The sequence below is a fragment of the Microcebus murinus genome, chromosome 5, assembly GCF_040939455.1.
Source record: "Microcebus murinus isolate Inina chromosome 5, M.murinus_Inina_mat1.0, whole genome shotgun sequence".
Taxonomy (NCBI): domain Eukaryota; kingdom Metazoa; phylum Chordata; class Mammalia; order Primates; family Cheirogaleidae; genus Microcebus; species Microcebus murinus.
In genome coordinates, this window is record NC_134108.1 from 81334623 (window position 1) to 81355083 (window position 20461).

Here is a 20461-nt window from a genome sequence, read left to right on the forward strand (position 1 = left end):
GTATTGATATGAAGCAGGTACATTATTCATGCTCAGCTCTGGTTTTATAGTGTGCTATTTTGTTCCAGGTGGGTAATCCTGGGGAACCTGGCTTGAGAGGACCTGAAGGAATTCGGGGGCTTCCTGGAGTGGAAGGACCAAGAGGACCGCCTGGACCCCGAGGAGTGCAGGGAGAACAAGGTGCCACCGGCCTGCCTGGTGTCGAGGGCCCTCCGGTGAGTGGGGGCAGTCCCCGAGGTTTCTGTCTGGAGACTCCATCCCCCAGCAGCGGGGCCACACTATGGCATCAGCTCCTCAGCCACAGGTTCTTTTGTTGTAAATCCAGCCACCTGCAAGACTTCTTGCCAGGTCCCTCAGTTTACAGCTTAACAATGTTCTCTTTATGGTTCCACGCATAAACTGCCTTTTTTCTTTTCTCTCCCAGGGTAGAGCACCAACAGATCAGCACATTAAGCAGGTTTGCATAAGAGTCATGCAAGGTAAATAAATCACAATGGTTTGACTTTTTCCGCCATAAGCTCTTGCTTCTTAAGATTTTATTCTTGTAGGTATGTAAGGCTCACTGATAGTGACTTTTGGTATGCTGTAAAGATGGGAGATTTTAATGCCAATTCTGTTTAATTCAGGTGTTGCCCTCCATAATAGCTTGTAGCCTCGAAGTAAAATATAATTTTTATGCATTAGCCGCCTTCTTTCTTTTTTTGTGCCAGGGGGCTAATTTACAAGAAATTATACACACACACACACACACACTTTTCTTTTCCTTTGGAACACAAAATCTTAGGTGTCTCTCCTCTCCTCAAGATCTTTTTTTTTTTTTTTTTTTTTTGCATTTTAGCATATTATGCGGGTACAAGTGTTAAGGTTACATATTCTCCTTAAGATCTTACCTCTTAGTGTGTACCTTGCACTGTTCCAGGCTCTCTCTAGAGCTGTGAGAAGCAAATGACAAATTTCATGACCATGAGAAACATAAGGACATCATTTCCATTCATGTACCACATATTTAGAAAGTCAATAACTAGCATTTTACCAAATTGATGATATACTTTCACATTTATTAACCTTTATTTAAATTCATCTGTAGCTATAGCAATTATTTGTTTTGGGGACTGACCTGGTTACGTTAGCTGTTTCAGAATTGGTCTAGTGATAAAACCACACAGAAAATGAAGATGTCCAAAAATATCCTGAAACTGAAGATACGCTATTCCTTGGAGCCTTCTAACAGATATTAATAATTATATTATTCTGGGTAACCAACTCTGTCATGAAGAGATACTCTCCTTTTTTCATGTTCTCTAGACCAGCAGTCTCCAACCTTTTTGGCACCGGGAACCTGTTTCATGGAAGACAATTTTTCCACAGGCCAGCGGGGTATTGGGGGGGATTTGGATGATTCAAGCGCACTAGCTTTATTGTGCAGTCAAACCTCTCTGCTAATGATGATCTGTATTTGCATCTGCTCCCCAGCACTAGCATCACCGCCTCAGCTCCACTATGGATCATCAGGCATTAGATCCCTATGAGGAGCACTGCAACCCAGATCCCTCGCATGCGCAGTGTACAGTAGGGTTTGTGCTCCTATGAGAACCCAATGCCTCCACTGATCTGACAGGAGGTGGAACTTATGCGGTGATGTGAAGGATGGGGAGTGGCTGCAAATAGAGATGAGGCTTTGCTGGCTGCTCACCTTCTGCTGTGTAGCCTGTTCCTAACAGGCCATGGACTGTAGGGGTTGTGAGGGTGGGGCGGGGTGTGTGTGGAGGAACCAAGCTCTAGACAGTCTATTTTGTTTAGTAGACTTGTGGAGAAGTCCAGAAGTTTGGTTTTCCAGAACCAAATGGGAATGAAATTATCATTTATATTTGAAATAGAAGTCTCTTCATTATATATACTTTATCTTGGAAGTCTATTTCAGCTTTAAACATTACATATCTAGGAAATTATGATTTTATGCTAACACTTAAGGCAAATTTAGAAGACTCACATATAACCAATTTAAAAATGTTGGTTAGAAATTTTTTCCAATTCATATTCTCCTCTATACTCTAAATTTTAAAAAATATTACCCTAGTCTCTTTTCCTTAGAGTATTTTCTTTTACTCCACATCGTTCGTGGATGATTCTGAATCTAATGGTTCCTAAAAAAGCCCACATAGTTATTAATTTTTAAGACTGACTGTGACCATTCCCAAGAAACAGGTTATTTTTAATGTTGTCTATTCTAAGCATGAAAAAAACTTCTGAGAGCGAGGGTTTATAAAAAGCCGTGAATACTAAGGATATTTCAGGTTATATAATATCTTCAAGCTAAAAGTGAGGCTAGGTCTCAAGTGGTGTCTGAATACTGATTTTGGATAATGTCCTTGGCTTTTAAAAAGCTTTTGGAAATCCATGTGCACCTATGTTAGGACACTCATTTTTCTTCCCATCCTGGGTTTTCAGTTACCCAGCCAGGATTTAGGAGAATCCCGAACATCATCCTTCCAGAATGTCTCCCACCCCAAAGGCTGCAGTTTAATTTTTTTTTTTTTTAATCTTCTATTCTTTGTCTTAAAACAGCAGGACCAAATATAACCAGGGAGAGCTGAATAAAAAAGCACTAGTAAAGCTTCCTGGCAGAAAGCCCAGGGAAAAATTATCTAACTTTATTCATTTCTTACCATCACTTTTGAAGCTCTGGTGACACATTTAGAAAAAAGGCATTTGGAATACCTCTCTTTTCATTTGAATCACTTTCATGTTTCTGACTTTTCTGGATTTTGTTTGTTATCTTTTAGAGCATTTTGCTGAGATGGCTGCTAGTCTCAAGCGTCCTGACTCTGGTGTCTCTGGCCTCCCTGGGCGGCCCGGTCCCCCTGGGCCCCCCGGCCCCCCTGGAGAGAATGGCTTCCCAGGTCAGATGGGAATTCGTGGGCTTCCAGGCATGAAAGGTCCCCCTGGAGCTCTTGGTTTGAGAGGACCAAAAGGTAAGGCCATGTTGCCCGGGTAGACCCAAAAAACACACACTGCCCTTCTTCAGGTATATAATCTATATCTAAGTTCAAGGAATTCATATCTTACCAATGCCTGACTATCCAATAAGATGAGAAGATGTATTACTGTCTTTTACAATAGTGATGGTAAGGATTTGAAAACTGTTGTATGATGTTCTCTCCACTCTGCTGTACCACAACAGTAGCCAAATACTAGAAGTAAGATCCCCTGACTTTCACTGCTGATCTTTCTCAATTATACCCTGCCTCAGTCAGGGTTCAAAATAAACTTTACAGGCTCTGGTAAAGGATCATTCAGACTTTTTTTCTTTCTTTTTTTGAGACCCTAAAGTCATTGTAGAGCTCTTCTAAGTTAGTAACCATCCTTAGAGTGTTTGTATTTGTTATTTAAACTGACAATATTTTTTAGCAGAACATAAGAAAAATGACATCGTGAATTGAAGCTGCCTCCTCCTTCTTTTAAAAAGTAACATTGTATATTAAATTTTGATTTTTTTCAGCTCTGAAGTACAATCTGATTTTATTCCTTCTTTCATATGTGACAGTTTGTTTCTCTCATTTTTATTTAAAGAAAGTTAAGTGCTCGTGTCCTGTATTTTGCAGAGAAACAGAGTTGGGCGGGTGTCAGGTATCAGCAGCAGTGATGCAAGGGCTGGTTGCCCCAGGTGGGGTTTGCCAGCTGAGGGGAGTAAGTTTATCACCTTGGAGTGTGTGTGCCCTGGATAATTTACAGAGAGGACTACAGAAAGTGAGGAGTTTTAGTATCATGATGACTGACTGACAGCTGTTTGAGGAACTTCAGAAAGTCACGACATAAAACACAAGAGAGGGACTTATTTTTTTTAAATAATGTGCTCCAATCAGGGATAAATATTATGGTATGAATGGTCAGAAGGCAAGCAAGCTGTCTTTTTGGATCTGTAAATGAATTACTGATGCAGTTGGCTCACTACATCCTCAGCTGGAATAATTTATTTAATTACATTTTTTTTTTGGCATGTGTAGGCTGCATGTTCAAAAATGAGCTCTAATTGGGGCCTCTTGTAAGGCTGGCACAATTTCAAAGCTTTCAGAGTGGACACTATCAGATAGAGAGCAAGCAGAGGAGAATTCCTCTTAAAGAGAACTGAGCATTTTCTCCAAAAGAGTCACATACCTATTCGTTTTCATCCTGCTTTTAGCTACTAGTTTGGGGACTCATGCCTTAGGTGCTCTCTCTATGGTTAGTCCCAGTTCACACTGTAAAACCATTCATTTCTAAGAAACTCTACTGCGTGGGTGGAATGTTGGCTTATTTGGCTCTGTTGTGCCAGAGCGCATGGATGATGATGCCTCCCTCACCTTTCCTGAGTTTATTCTAGAGCAGCGGTGTGGAACAGTGGCCTCTGGAACATCAGCATAGCAGGGACCTAGTTAGGAGTGCTGATTTCTCTGGCCCGCCCCAAAGCCACTGAATCAGAAACTCTAGGGGCAGAGCCCAGCAATCTGGTTTAACAAGCCCTCCAGGTGATTCTGAAAGGCACAAGTGGGAAATAATCGTCCATTTTTCTACTGAAAGGGAACACCTTGTAGGGGCTACAGACATCACAGCCCTATTTTCTTTGCCTAACAGGAAGTCTCTGTATTTGGGGCAGAGCTTAACTTTGAGCTAGGAACAGAACTCTCCTTTAAAAAGTAAAAAATGGCTACGTCATGCACTAAGCTCGAGAATCTGTCTAAAGCTGCCTGTGTCAGCCCAGCCTGCATTTTGGGAGTCACCTGAGGAGCCTTAAAAACTACCGATGTCTGGGTCCCATCCCCAGAAATTCTGATTTAATTGGTCTGGTATTGGGATTAATGTGCAGCCAGGACTGACAACCACTGTAAATGTGAATTTTTTGGGAAGCTTCAGCAGCACTGAATTGTGGCTAGGTTGGGCTGGACTGGCTCTAGCAGACAAACCTCATTTTGAAAGGAAGAAAAATATATTTCTATATTTGGAACTTGGAAAATGTACTAAGCATGATGTTCATTCATCAAGCATAGCTTGGTTAATGCTGTCATACATTCGGAAATACACGATTCTAAGTGACTAGACTTGATTTTTCTTGTTCTACTACATTCATGAACAGTAGTATTTAATAGGAAACATATAGTTGTCTACTCTCCAAATGTTTATAGGTCATATTTTCCCTGAGAATAAACACTCCGCCATTTTGAAACTTCACATTTCAGCCAATTAGAGATGTATTTCAGTCTTGCGTGTTGCCTTTCCCTCCCATGCCTAGTAAAGAAGGGATGGTAGGAATCCTGCTCTTCTATTCAGTCACTTTGAGAGTTTTTTTCTAGAGAAACTGCTACATAAATAACTATAAGTTTTATTATTAATGCTTGTAATAGTTCAGACTATATCTTAATCAATTTTTATTTTTGTCTAAAAAGAACTCTGAAGAACACATTACAACATTTTCATTAGGAGTTTATGGTAGAACTATGCCTAAAATTAAACCTAGGCTATATCTGTAGTTTTTCTTTGTTTTTTACTGACATGTCTTATAAAATATTACACAAACATGTTAGGGCCATGGCATGTACATTTTATGTGTACACTCAATCAGAAACATGCTAGCAGCCCTTGTATTCACTTTGCTTAGTATTACATTAGTCTTTTGTTTCATAAATATTATTTTTAAGTGTTCATAGTAGGGATTAATTTTAAGTCCCTTTGAGTAAGGCTGTATATATGTTAGTGTGAATCAAACAGACATGGCACTATGTAAATGAACGTTTGAGATATATATGTCACAATTGTGTTTAACACCTTTTCCAGTGTTTAATCTACTGACATGAGGATAAAGCATCAGTTATAGCTTGTGAATAAATGAAATAAATAGCAACTATAGATTAATGAGGATTTCCATTCTGTTCGTAAGGAGCTGTTTTTCTGCTCAAACTGCATATTTTCCTTCCTACCTTATCTAAAGCTTATTTTACAAGCTCTTTTATGTGTATTTTTTGACTGTGTAGGCTAACAAAGCTTGACCTTTAGTTCCCTGGGCTGGTTTTTGTGCATCTTGAAAGAAGATATGACCAGGGTTTGAAGAAGTAGATTAACCCTGCAACATTCACAGTTTGCTGTGGAGCAGCAATTTGCACAGTATACTGTCTTGGAGCTCATCTTAAATTTGCTTTTCTGTGACTGGTAACCAAAAAACAGCATTGCAGCTAACACAGCAGCCTTACTCCTTGCAAGCAACGTTTAAAGTTGGTATGGCTTCATGCTAGAATGTGTAAATAAGTTTAACTTTTACTTTCAGTGTGAAAGCTACATTTTAATTTATAATCTTTATCTCATATCTTCAGATAATGTAGCACATTTAGAGATTCTCTTGTCATTGCAAGAATTGCTGTGATGACATTTAAATTGCTAAGTTAACAAGAATGCTTGAGCTGTTAGCTTTTAAAACACTAATTGTCATATCTTCCTAATATAGTAAGGCCATATTGATGATGTGTAACTCCCCCAAAAAACACCCAACAAACCAAGCTTATGTAAATGAGTTCAACTTAAGTTCAATTTTTACGTGGTATTTATATAAATTTAAATTGTTTTGAAAATGTAGTTGATTCATCATAAAAACATTCACATAAGGACATTCATAGCTAAAATCAAAGTATTGTGTCTAAACATTCACTTCCAAATTAGAGATTTTTGACTATTTGACTAAGGACAGATGGTTATACAGACATTCTATTTTTGTTGTGTACATGACTTTGTTTTTTAAAATTATAATAAATTTGACTCAATATTGAATGAGACTGGGCTGATACAGATATTTGGGAAAAAATGATTATGTATAGAATTTGTTATGAAATGCCATTACATCTTCTAATAGTGTAGTAGAATAATAATATACTACTCTTATGGTAGAATACCTTATGCAAGGAGCAGTAGAAGTCATTTAGGACCAGTTAACTAAGGCATTAAGACATTTTGTTAATGAGGCCAAGTTGCTGGGTTTGATCTCTACAGGGGTTGGGATAATTACTGCAACTTTGTTCTGTGGCTGCTAAATCCCCAATTTCAGTCAACTGTCTTGTAAATACACAAGTTGGTTGCAATCCAGAGTATGTTCCCTATAAGTGATGAGTCAGTAGTGAAATGTAGACACTTTAGACAGCACAGTTTAAATTTTTAAAATTCATTAATTTATTTTTGGTGATACTAAATTTACATTGTTCAAAAATTTTAAAATGTGCAAAATTTAGTGAAGGGTTTCTCTTTCTCTCCCAACCCTTGTCTCCCATCTGTTTAGTTTCCTTTATCCTTCCCACTAGATATTCACTATTATTAGTTTCTTATATATCCTTACAAGCAATGCTGTATCAGGATATGTGAATATGTATTTTCCCTATGTCCTTTTAACAATAAATCATATTATCCTTTAGCAAGTGATCTGGACTTTGCCTTTTCACTTAACAGTATGTTCTGGAGATCATTCCAAAGAGCTTCCTGGCTCCTCTTCACAGCTGCATAGTATTCCATTCTGTATAAATACCATAATGTGTTTAACATTCTAATGGCATTTAGATTAGTTCCAATCTTCTATTACAGCAAGGCTGCTGCAATGAACAATACTGTACATATTTCATTTTTGTGTAAGATATCAACATATATTCTATCTCTGTCTCTTTCTTTGGGATAAATTCCTAGAAGTGGAATTGATGGGTAACATTCTACTTCCATTTGAAATTTTGATAGCTATTGTCAAATTACCCTATGGTTTTTTTACAGACTTGCTAGCACATGTTTAATTAAATTTTGAAATTTTTGCCTATCTTATAGGTGAAAAAAGCATCCTTTTAAAAAATAATCTGCATTTATTTTGTTGTGAGAGTGAAGTCAGGGAATTTTTTCATATATTTAAGAGCCATTTTTGTCTCCTTTTAGTGATCTGCCTGCTCATGTATTTTGCTCATTGTTTATTTTACCTTTTAAAATTGATTTTTAGAAGTGTTCATATTTTGAATCATATTAGAAAGGCCAATCTGAGGTTATAAGATAATGTTCCCTTGTTTTCTTATTCTTAAATTATACTTAAATATTTGATCCATTTGTAATTTATCCTGGAATATGGCATGAGATATACATCTACCTTTTTTTTTTCCCCAGTTGACTACTCACTTTTTCTAACACCATTTATTGAATTATTCCACTTTTTCCTACTTTAAGATGCTGCTTTTATTATATAAATCAAATTCCTGTATGTATTTGGGTCTGCTTTTGAAATTTCTATTCTGTTTCACTGGTTTACGTATTCAGGGATCAGCACCTCACTGTTTTAATTGGTTTATATCTCATTAATTCCCATTGTGTTGCACTTCTTTTTTTGAGCTTTTGTGGATTTTCTGGCTAATATGTTTTTCTATACAAACTTTAGAATTACCTTTGGTTAAAAAATATGTTTTTATTTTTATTGGGAGCATGATGAAATTTCAGCTTCGAATTGACAACTTTTTATGATGATGGCATTCCATTTAAGAATGTTTTTCAAGTCTTGTGTCCTTCAGAAATGCTAAATTTTTTTTCATATTGGATTTAAGTATTTCTGATCAAGCTTATTCCTACTTAATATTTTAATTGCTATTATAAATGGTATCTTTTAAAATTAAATCTTATTACTGGTTGTTTGTATATATGAAAATTATTGATTTCCATATGTTAATTCTGTACCCTGCTAGTTCAATGAATTCTCTTATTGTTTGTAGTTTTTGAGTTGATTTTCTAGAGTTCTAAGACATATCCTTATATCAACTGAAAATAGAGAGGGTTTTAACTCCTTAAACCAAATGATATATAATAATGATAAAATAGGCATCTTTACATTGTTCTGATTATAGAATTGCTTCTTGTGTTTTCCATTAAGCATTGTGCTAGTTTTGGGTTGAAATAGATACATTTTATCATGTTAAGGAAGTAGCCATTGATTCTTATTTTAATGACTATATTATCAAGAATGCATATTCAATTTTGTCAAATGTCATTTTGGTATCTATGGGTATAATTCTTTTACACAAAAGCTCACAGGTAGATGGATATGACAATTTGATGTTTTTACCCTTAGATTTATGAATATGATGAACTTGATTTTTGTCTTGCTGCATACTTTCTACAGTCAAGTTTATGACAACTTTATGAGCTTTAGATTTCTAAATTTTGGGTTGCTTAAAGTTTAAAAATATTTAAGTTTATTTTTATAGATGTGTAGAAAATTAACATTTCTTTAATAAAATGCAGGTGACTTGGGAGAAAAGGGGGAGCGTGGCCCTCCAGGAAGAGGTCCTAAAGGTTTGCCTGGAGCTACAGGTCTTCCAGGTAAGTGTGTTGTATGGCAGGATGAGGTGGAGAAATTGGTAGCAAGTAGTATAACATTTTAAAAGAATTGCTATTTGATCACTTAATCATATCAGTTGATCATAAAGGCTGGCATAAATTTTTAAAGACCACCTGTAAGGAAGAGTTAAATGATCTGTAAATTATATCCGTAGTCTCTGTGAGAAAATTGCTGTCAGGACTTGAAATATTAATTTCTTAAATAGATGCTATAAGAAAAATAGTGTCAAGGGCCAGGCACAATGCACTTGTTATGAAATTTTAAATGAATGGAGTCCTATCCATTTCTAGCCCAAGTGACAGTTTCTAGTATATATTTTTTAATCCAAAATGCCAGAGCAGTAGGAAAATTAACCTGTGTTTCAGCTATTCATGTTGCACAGGGAGTAAATGAAATTCTATTTTATAAGCTCTCCATTCAAACATCCAGACCCTCTAAAAGCTCAGATCCAAAAAAAAATACAAACCTGAACATTCCTTCTCATGGCCACAAAGAGCCACACACAGCCACGTATCACAGCTGCGTCAACGGAGGCGATAGAATAGCCCCTGTGTGAAGAGCGCAGATTCTCTCACTGGGTGTTCTGTTCTCTTTATACACTGGCTACTCTGTCACTGGAGTCCATGTTGGAACATACTCATACATTGGGAAGTGGCTTACAAGCCCAACTGTAGAAGCAGCATAGCAGGGCCGAAAGCCAGTTCAGTTTAAGAGCGTAAATGATGTGCACCTTTCCAGCAAATTCTCTCTTACAGTGGCTGAGGCAATGGCTTAGGAAAGCTCCCAAAGCCCTAGTGTCTGTTGCTGAGGGGAGCTGAGGTGAAAGGGGTTGCACATTAACAAAAAAAAAAAAAAAAAAAGTGAGGTGGTACTTACTTCCACAATGGAGGATTTGGAAAACTTGGTTTAGGGAAATTTAGGGAAAAGAAATTACTATTTTCTAATTCTGACAGAGGGTTACATATTTAATCCTGGCTATAATTATAGCCCGAAACATCATTGCTTTCTAATTATCCGTTTCATTGCTTCTGGGGATTGCTTTCTCATTAAACTTTTTTTTTTTTTTTTTTTTTAAATATGAATGATATGTCTGGAGATAGCTCAAACAAATATTTCCTTTCTAAAACTGATTCATGGGCCTGTCAAGATATTTTCACAAATTAATACATTTTTGTGATTGGAAATGGAAAATTTATGATTGGGGAAAGAAAGAAAAATCTGTTTGGAACAAACTGGAATCAAGAGAAGATTTTAGTGTACAATAAAGTCTGGATTTGTTGATGGATGTTTGGAAGAGAGAAAGGAAATAAGAATACTAAGAGTGCTTTTCTCCTTTACCAGTATTACTAATAGGTTTTAAAGTTGATAAAATATCATCCTCACAGTTTACTTCATTATCTGTTTATAAGATAGCTCTCCTTCTCTCATTTGACAAATTACTTAACAGTTCTTGAACCAACAACTTGTACAATTGGCAACATTTTCCTTTATTGAAAATGTATTGTGGCTTCTAGTGATTCTTACTTTAAAAAAAAACCTATTGGTAAACCCACATTTTAAGTTTAAAAATGGGAAAATTGAGGAAGATGAGTTCTGGACATGCACAGTCCCAGACTGCCACAAGGAATCACATTATTTCCCAACTGCAATACCCACTCCAGGGAGCTGATTGACAGATGGCAGGGTAAGGGGAATGCTTTTCAGCCATTGCTCAGTCAGGAAGGGGCTTTGCTGGTTTGCTATTTAGTATATCAGACCACCCGGGTGTAGGCAAGATGGTAGGGCAGAACAATCTCATCAATTGCAGCTCTCTCTAGGCTCCCTTATGAAAAAAAAATCAAGTTTGTTGTGTAGCTGGCCTCGGAATTTAATCTTATTAATAAATCTGATTCGTTAAAACATTTTGTTAAACATTGTTAAAACATTTTAGGAATCTTTTTTCAGGACTCCTAAGATCTGCCCTTTCTCTTTTTCTTTTCCTTTCTTTCTCTGGCTAGTCCTTGCCCCTTTCTTCCTGGGCCCACCTCCAAAATCATCGCCCTCCTTTGGTTTCTGTCCACCTCTCACTTCTATCGCATTGATGAGCTCTCATTTCCTTCCACTGTTCTCACAGCGAAGCTCCCTTTTCTTGCATTCCTCCTTCTAGTAACTATGTCCCAACCTTCTGTAGTCTTTCTTATTTTAGACTTTTCTTACCTTTCCATGGAGAGGACATCTGACATTATTTCTTGAAACATCTGAGTTCTAGATTATTTTTCAAGAATATAAGCTAACTTTCAAAAGCACGCAGGTGCTGGACAGGGGAGTCTGCTACTGGGTCCATGCTTTGGCACTCGGGCATGGGGGCCCCATATTTAGCATACTCATTCCGCTGGGGGCTTTGGTTTTTAGGTCAGCTCACATTCTCCTGTCTACACTGTGAATATGCTTAGCTAACAATTTCTCAAGTCAGTCAAGTTTCTGACAAGAGCTTTTTGGGTCATTCTGTCCCTAATGCTAGTACTCTGAAAATGGGCTGTTTGGAGCATGGCCTCTGTGATTCAGATATCCTGGGTTCAAATTTCGTCTGACACTTACTGTCTATATGCCATAGGGCAAGTCACCTAATTTCTATGCACCTCAGTTTTCCCATTTATAAAACAATAACAATGTCATCTCTCTGATGGTGTAATTCTGAGAATGAAAGAAATTCAAGCCATGCAAAAAGTTCTTAGGACAATTCCTGGCTGTAGCAGGCATTCAAGAAATGTTGGTTGTTATTATTATCATTAACATATCAAATCTACTTTTTGCTTTTTGAGGTGGATGAAGGAGAGCTGCGGGCAAAGCTGGACCCTAGTTTAATAAGCCCTTACAGCTTCTTTTCTTCCTGCTTTGGATAAGCAATAATAGGTTACTCATCTCTCAATCAGCACGACTCTTAACCCCCAGACTGTGCCTCCTTCAAAATATACTTCATCTCTAAGTCAGAATCACAAAAGTACCAGTTAGCAGTGCATCATATCACTGGTTAATTGTCCACTGAGAGGCTGGACAATTTTTTTATTTCCTGTAGGATTTGGAATGTGATTAGGAATATTATTTCTGGTCTCTTACAAACGTAATAGTAATAGGACTTTAAGGTCTGGAGGGCTTCAGTTAGACTCTCTGCAGGAGCTTGTCTGGAATCTTCTAGATAAATACACATCTTACCTAAAAGAACAAGCCTGCAGAAGAACATATTCTGCAGCTTTCTTTCTTTCTTTCTTTCTTTCTTTCTTTCTTTCTTTCTTTCTTTCTTTCTTTCTTTCTTTCTTTCTTTCCCCTCTTTCCCCTCTTTCCCCTCTTTCCCCTCTTTCCCCTCTTTCCCCTCTTTCCCCTCTTTCCCCTCTTTCCCTCCCCTCTTTCCCTCCCCTCTTTCCCTCCCCTCTTTCCCTCCCCTCTTTCCCTCCCCTCTTTCCCTCCCCTCTTTCCCTCCCCTCTTTCCCTCCCCTCTTTCCCTCCCCTCTTTCCCTCCCCCTCTCTCCTCCCCCTCTCTCCTCCCCCTCTCTCCTCCCCCTCTCTCCTCCCCCTCTCTCCTCCCCCTCTCTCCTCCCCCTCTCTCCTCCCCCTCTCTCCTCCCCCTCTCTCCTCCCCCTCTCTCCTCCCCCTCTCTCCTCCCCCTCTCTCCTCCCCCTCTCTCCTCCCCCTCTCTCCTCCCCCTCTCTCCTCCCCCTCTCTCCTCCCCCTCTCTCCTCCCCCTCTCTCCTCCCCCTCTCTCCTCCCCCTCTCTCCTCCCCCTCTCTCCTCCCCCTCTCTCCTCCCCCTCTCTCCTCCCCCTCTCTCCTCCCCCTCTCTCCTCCCCCTCTTTCCCTCTTTCTTTCCTTTCTTTTTCTGACAGAGTCTCGCTTTGTTGCCCAGGCTAGAGTGAGTGCTGTGGTGTCAGCCTAGCTCACAGCAACCTCAAACTCCTGGGCTCGAGCGATCCTTCTGCCTCAGCCTCCCAAGTAGCTGGGACTACAGGCATGCGCCACCATGCCCGGCTAATTTTTTCTATGTATATTAGTTAGCCAATTAATTTCTTTCTATTTATAGTAGAGACGGGGTCTCGCTCTTGCTCAGGCTGGTTTCGAACTCCTGAGCTCAAGCAATCTGCCCACCTCAGCCTCCCAGAGTGCTAGGATTACAGGCATGAGCCACCGCGCCTGGCCCTGCAGCTTGCTTTCTTATCCTTTTCGGTAGATTTGGGTCTCAAACCCTCCTGAATGGAAAAAAAGATTGTTTGATCATTCTTCTTTGTGCTAACATATCTAATATATTTTTTTTAAAAAATGTAACCAATATCTTCATTATCTATCAGTTATTAGAATTCCTTTATTTCTGGTCAGTTTTAGCTCTCTGACTACAATGCTATAATTCTATGTTTGTTTGGTGTTAAGTATTACCTGCCCTTTCGCGTTGTGATGCTACATTGCTTACTGTGGGCCATAGATTTTTATTATAACCATTAAATGGGCTATCATTTTGGCCATAGTGCTTTGTTTAAAAAGGGTGTATATATTATCTAGTTTGTTTCTCACAGCCAGAAGTAGGCAGGGCAAATATTTAAGAAGTCTGGCCCCTGAAGCCAGGCTGCCAGGGCTAATGCACTATTCTTTATCTCTTAGTGCTTCAGTTTCTTCCTCTGAAAATGGGAATAACCACATCCACCTTGTAGAGTTATTTAGGAGGACATATGTGCATGTTCATACATCTAAAGTGCTTGGGATAGTGCCTGGCACACAGTAAACACTCTGCAAACTTAGCTGTTACTGTTACTCCTCTTTTTACATTTGAGAAAATATAGACCTCCAAAGTCACATGTTCTGACAAAGGTCTCTCTGGTCAAAAGGCCTCTCAGGTTATAATGAGGCAGATATTCATGCTTCCTGAGTCTAAGTTCACACAGTGGACAAAATGATGAGCTGGCTGTCCCAAACTATGCCTGCTTTGTTTTTGCCACCCTTGCCATGTGACTTGGGTAGGTCCCATAACCACCCTACCATGTGGATCACATTCATGATCCCTGAGACTTTACAGGTCAGCTAGTGTTACTGTCTTGTTGGGTTGTCTCATTAAGAGTAACCGTCTCTGTTTGCTGCCACTGAACGTGCCCATTTGGCATCAGTTCCTTGGCACACTGAGAATTTTAAGGAAAAATGGATCCTGACTTCCTTTTTGTAGATTTGAACTCCCTAGGGAAAGTAATAAATTAAGAATCATATGTATGTGAACAACACCAGGAATGTGACTTGTGAGCTGAGATGCTTTTCCCTTCCTGGATGTGAAGGTTAGAGCTGGCTTTGTGCTGGACCATGCACACTAGGCTACAAGGATATTCAGTTGTCTTGTGCAAAGTTTGCAGATAGATTTACTTAAAAACAATGAAAAAAAAAAGCACCCAGTTTCCACCTGTTTTATAGTAGCCAATTATCCCATTTCCATTGCTGCAGCTATTGGGTTGTAGGGTCTTACATAAACCAATTTACACCGATTTCTTAAACATATACTGCTTTGTCGAATACCACAAAAGTAAGCTCAGTATAAGAAATGTAAGAAAATCCCTGACACATGCAAAAAATTAACATAACAGATAGATTAATCATCAAATACTCTATTTAATGCTGAGAATTTTTTGTAGTTTTTGTTTTGTCCACATACATGGTCCCTTTCATTCTATAGCATGTATTAGGTAAGAGGCTGCCCCCTTCAGAACGTTCCAGCTAGGACTGGGCTTCAACAGTGTAACATGCCTACCCTCTAGTGTTTGCTCAGAGAATGACATCAACATTCATTTTTTAAAAAATCATGAAACGTTTGCCAATAACGTTAAAAAATTTTATTTTCTTAACCTATAATAGTTCTATTAACATATTTATGGTGTACATTGTGATGTTTTGAGACATGTATAGAGATCAGATCAGGGTAATTAGCATATCCATCGTCTCAAACATTTATTGTTTATTTGTGTTGCGAACATTCAGCATTTTTATAGGTTCTTGAAATTTCAGAAAACTGTGTAATCATTAGGCAGTTAGTATAGCTAACACACCCAAGCCAGGCAAAGCAGCATAAGGAAACTTCATATCTGTACTGTCTCTTGCATAGTTTGTGGATATTCATTAATGCAGCTGCTGGCTAACCATTTATGCCTATTTTGTAAGCAGGTGTAGTGAATCAGCTTCACTTCTTGAGTGACTTGGATGGTGACAGAAGGTCAAGGTCACCCACCAGTGAGGCTCCCACATGAGTTTAGAGCACCCTGGAGAGCAAATGCCCTGGGTCAGGACTGATCAGAAACTGACAATCTGTTATGTTAAGGCTGGCTTTTTTTCTCTGGCATTTTTATAGGGCAAAACCTCAGAAAAATATCTTAGTTTCTTATGATAAAGCTCTGGAAAAATCAATAGTATTCTCAGTTATTGTGCCTCTTTCTACTCCCTGGTCAACTCAGGCCCGGTGAATTTAACAAACACCACCACCACAATAACACCCCCCCACTCCAAACACACACCCTTCTGCAAAGTTGTTAGCAAATTAGTAGGTATAAAAATACAACTGGGTTAGGGTGGTGGTTAAAAGTCCTTATTTCTAACTCTAGTACTTTCTAGGTATATTACTATGGGCAGTTATTTAATAACCTTCCTAACTCTGTTTACACATGAGAAAAATGACTTCAATCATGAGCACAGTGTATGGCTCCTTATTTAGTAAAACCATGGCAAAGGGAAAAAGCATTTTTATTAAGTGTTGGTGGTGGTGATGATGCCATCATCCAAAGCTCCAAAGGGCAAATTACTCCATTCGCCAAAGGCAGAATTGGACTTAGATATGCTTTTCATAAAATAAATCAAAGGTGTAGACAGGATGGCTTCATCAAATCTTTTCTCAAAGGGTGAGCAGAAATTTGGAATAAACTCAGCAAGCTGAAAACAACTTCTGAAATGTGTTGAAACGAGAAGTAAACATGAAAATCTAAAAAGCTTTCCTTCTGCTTTTTAATATTGTGAGTTAGAGAATAAATTCCCTTAGACTTAAGGTTTTAGGCAGGGGGCTGGCCTTACAAATGTTGGGGAAAAAAACGTATTACTTGCTAACATTTAAAAAATTGAGAGATTTATCTAAAGACTCAGCTTCCTGGCTTCTCTTGAACATGATTGGCAATTCTGGCAACACTGGCCTGTCTCCCCCATGAGCAGCTGGCAGCTGGAGCAGGGCCTTGCCAGCCTCCGCTTTCCAGATCTCCACGGGCCTAATTCCTTCCTCTTACCCCCACGGCACTGATGCGGAATACCAGTGGCCAATTTTCATTACAATTGCACTGTAAGTTTTCTTTTAGTAAAGACAGTGGTCCGTTTCTTAATCCAGGCCCATGTTTTTATATTAGGAATCCATAAACTTTTTTTCTGTAAAGGGCCAGATTCTTTGGCTGTAAGTGCCACGTGGTCTCTGTTGCCGCTACTCAACTCTGGGCTTGTGGCGCAAAAGCAACCGCAGACGGTATGTCAACAGATGACCTTGGCTGTGTTCTAATAAAACTATTCACAGAAACAGGATTTGGCTCATGGGCTGAAGGTTGCCCACCCTTGATCTACATTACCTGCCCAGCCCCTGTGGTCATTTGATTTTTCTACCTCTCCTTTGGGCATTTTCTCCTTCTAATCTTGATTAGATTTTGTTAAGGGAGACCTGGTAAGTCTCATTTGGGACATTTATACTGGGAAGGTATGAGAGGATCACCTTTTATATACATTTAGACCTGGCTCACCTTTTAAACCTTAAGGAAAAAAATCAACTTAACCTTTAACTGCTCGCAGTGTCTGGGAAGCTGAATAGGGGCTGCTAAAGGCATAGTTCTATGTAGTACAGCCTTATCTACAGATGCTGTGGATTAAGGAGGAGCTTTCTGGGGGGTGGGGCTCACTGTTAGAGGAAAACACATATCATCTGTTTTCATCACAACTCAGCATAGTTGAATGAAAGCTTATGGGATAAATTAGGGGAAATTACATCTCTGCTTATCTATGGCTTTTTATTCTTCCTTAAAACCTATTAATATTTTGCCCTATAAAATTGCTTTTTGTGGATCTAATTGTAAGCACAAGAGGAAGAATGAGATGTTATGTAAAATAGGATCTCTACCTTCCTTCTAAAAGTATGTGTATTGTATATGTATGAGACCACTGAATAAGACCAGACCACTATAATAAGACCAAAAATGACATATGCAATAAGACCACTAAAATAGAAAAAGAAAAGTAAAAATCATGGAGAAAGAAGGAAAGTAACTAAGCCTAAACAAGTATGTAATTGAACATGAAGATGTATGGCTTTCAGCTTTTTGGCTGAGTGACCAAGTTAAGATGGCTGAGATGGAGTGAGGATCTCTGTAATATCATATCATCATGGCATATACGCTTTCTTTTGTACTGATTTCTCATCGCCATCTTTATATTAATAGTATGAAAGCGCCACTGGTACGATGGGATAAACATTCAGCAGAAATTCCTCATGGTTATGGGGTGCCATGCCTCAGAGAATGGGCTCACTGGGGGAAACATACAACTGTTGAACATGGGGAGAGGAAGCCATGCAAGAGATGCCCCCAAAGAGCTTGCTACGGTGAAGTTCATGTTGGGGTGAGCCCCTGATGAGAAGAATACCATGAAATTTTGTGGGGCTCATGGCACAGTCTTCTAAAACACATTAATCAATATCCTAATAATTATAGTAGCTCTTATTTATCAGGTGCTTTCAGTCATGGAATTTAATGATAAGGAAGGCATTAGCCTATCTTATAGATGAAGAAACTAAGAGGTTGGTGACTTGCTAATGTCACACTATTTGTAAATAGCAGAGCTAGAACTTAAAGCCATTTGTGTGTTTCCAGAACTTGTGTTTTTAACCAGTGAGTTATACTTCTCCTTGCCTAGATGTTGCTTACCTATTAGACATAAGGAATGCTGCTACTGCAGTGCTGTTCAGAAGAAATATGGTGTGAGCCAGAAATGTGACTCATGTGTATGATTTTAAATTCTTAAGCAGCCGCATTAAAAAGGTAAAAAAAAAATCAAGTGAGATTAACTTTAGTAAGGCAGTTTGCTTAACCTACTGCATACAAAATATAATTTCATCATGTAATAGATACAAAAATTATTAATGAAATAGCTTGTTTTTTTTTTTCACACCGAGTCTTTAAAATCCAGTTGTGCTTTACACTTACAGTTCATCTCTATTTGGCTTGGTCACATTTCAGTGCTCAATAGACACATGTCACTAGAGGCTACCGTGGTGCACAGTGTAGCCCTACTGACCCTCAGGTCTGTGTTTTTTTTTTTAATTTCTGTGAAACTCAAGTCCTATGAAGGGATTTTATCATCATCATCATCATTGTCATCACTCAGCATTTCTGCCAGTTTGCAGCTACGAGGATTCTCCTGTTCACATGTATTTGTTCTTTTTTTTTTTTTTTTTTTGAGACAGAGTCTCACTTTGTTGCCTGGGCTAGAGTGAGAGTGAGTGCTGTGGTGTCAGCCTAGCTCACAGCAACCTCAATCTCCTGGGCTCGAGCAATCCTGCTGCCTCAGCCTTCGAGTAGCTGGGACTACAGGCATGCGCCACCATGCCCGGCTAATTTTTTCTGTATAAGTTGGCCAATTAATTTTTTTCTATTTATAGTAGAGACAGGGTCTCCCTCTTGCTCAGGCTGGTTTCAAACTCCTGACCTCGAGCAATCTGCCCGCCTTGGCCTTCCAGAGTGCTAGGATTACAGGCGTGAGCCACCATGCCCGGCCTCACATGCGTTTGTTCTTATGTGTTTCAGGTGACCCAGGCCCTGCCAGCTATGGGAGAAATGGCCGGGACGGTGAGCGAGGCCCCCCAGGGGTGGCAGGAATTCCTGGTGTGCCTGGGCCCCCTGGACCTGCTGGCCCTCCCGGTTTCTGTGAGCCAGCCTCCTGCACCGTGCAGGCTGGTCAGAGAGCCTTTAGCAAAGGGCCCGATCCGTGAAGGGCTTAGTGCTGCATAAACCACGCCTGGTGAAGGAGCTTGGAGGAGAGACACCACCGGAAGCTGGGGCAAAGATGACAGTTACCTTCAACATGATTACAGAGTCCTACTTGACAATCAGATTTAGAAGAATGGTGCTATTCAATAAGTCCTCTTTCTTTCTCTTGGAGGGAAGACAGCGGAGTCATTGGTTAATAAAACACACACACAAACCTCCCTTTAAATAAATTTATAATCCTGTTCCCAGGATCTTGAACTTTAGTGTGCTATATATATGTGATATGTTGTGGGCCACTGTGCCAATAAACAAAAACAACTGTTTGGTTTACCTCAGTGGCAGTAATTATTTTCATTTTTTATTTAGATGTTCTCAGATTATTGTTTCAGTTATATTGGAGATTACTAGACTGGTTATGAAGAAATCCCACTACATTCAATAGAACTGGTGCTTAAAATCCCATCCATGTGCTTTCTTGGGAGTGGCAAGAAAGGGCTGTGTCATCTGAAATGATTTTCTTATATCGCATGTTAGTTTCCATCTTCAGCCTGAATTTTCATTGAACTGTATGTACTGCACCCCAAACCTGTTAATATTTTGAGCTCTTCTATGTGAAAACAAGGAATTTTAATATCCTGGCATTCATAAATTTTATTGATGAGACTATTTATTTTAAAGGTTTGAGGTAACATCTCTGGTTGTACCAAAGAAATAAATATGGTTTCTGTTAATCTCTTGCATGCTTTCTTATAAATAACCATGTTCAGTGAAAAGCAATCACTGAGCTTATTTAGATACATTAAAAAAAATTTAAATCACTGGTAGTTCTATAGTACTGTGGTCCCCAACTCCTGGGCCGTGGACCAGTGCCAGTCGGTGGCCTGTTAGGAAGCGGGCTGCACAGCAGAAGGTGAGTGGCAGGTGAGCAAGGAAAGCTTCATCTATTTACAGCAGCTGCCCACCACTCGCATCACTGCCTGAGCTCTGCCTCTCCTCTCTTCTCCTCCCCAGTCAGTGGAAAAATTGTCTTCCATGAAACCAGTCCCTTGCGCCAAAAAGGTTAGGGACTGCTGTATATGTGTACA

General features: G+C 39.1%; 1 protein-coding gene across 1 annotated transcript in view; it reads left to right on the forward strand.

Moving 5' to 3' along the window:
• The window catches only part of COL9A1 (collagen type IX alpha 1 chain), an 87260-nt gene extending 67158 nt beyond the window's left edge, over positions 1-20102 (forward strand). Inside the window, exons 34-38 of the mRNA XM_076002742.1 lie at positions 69-215; positions 425-479; positions 2784-2972; positions 9277-9354; positions 19194-20102. Coding sequence (XP_075858857.1) covers positions 69-215; positions 425-479; positions 2784-2972; positions 9277-9354; positions 19194-19378 — 654 coding nt within the window. The 3' untranslated portion in view covers positions 19379-20102. The remainder of the gene's footprint in view (positions 1-68; positions 216-424; positions 480-2783; positions 2973-9276; positions 9355-19193) is intronic.
• The last annotated feature ends 359 nt before the right edge of the window (positions 20103-20461 follow it).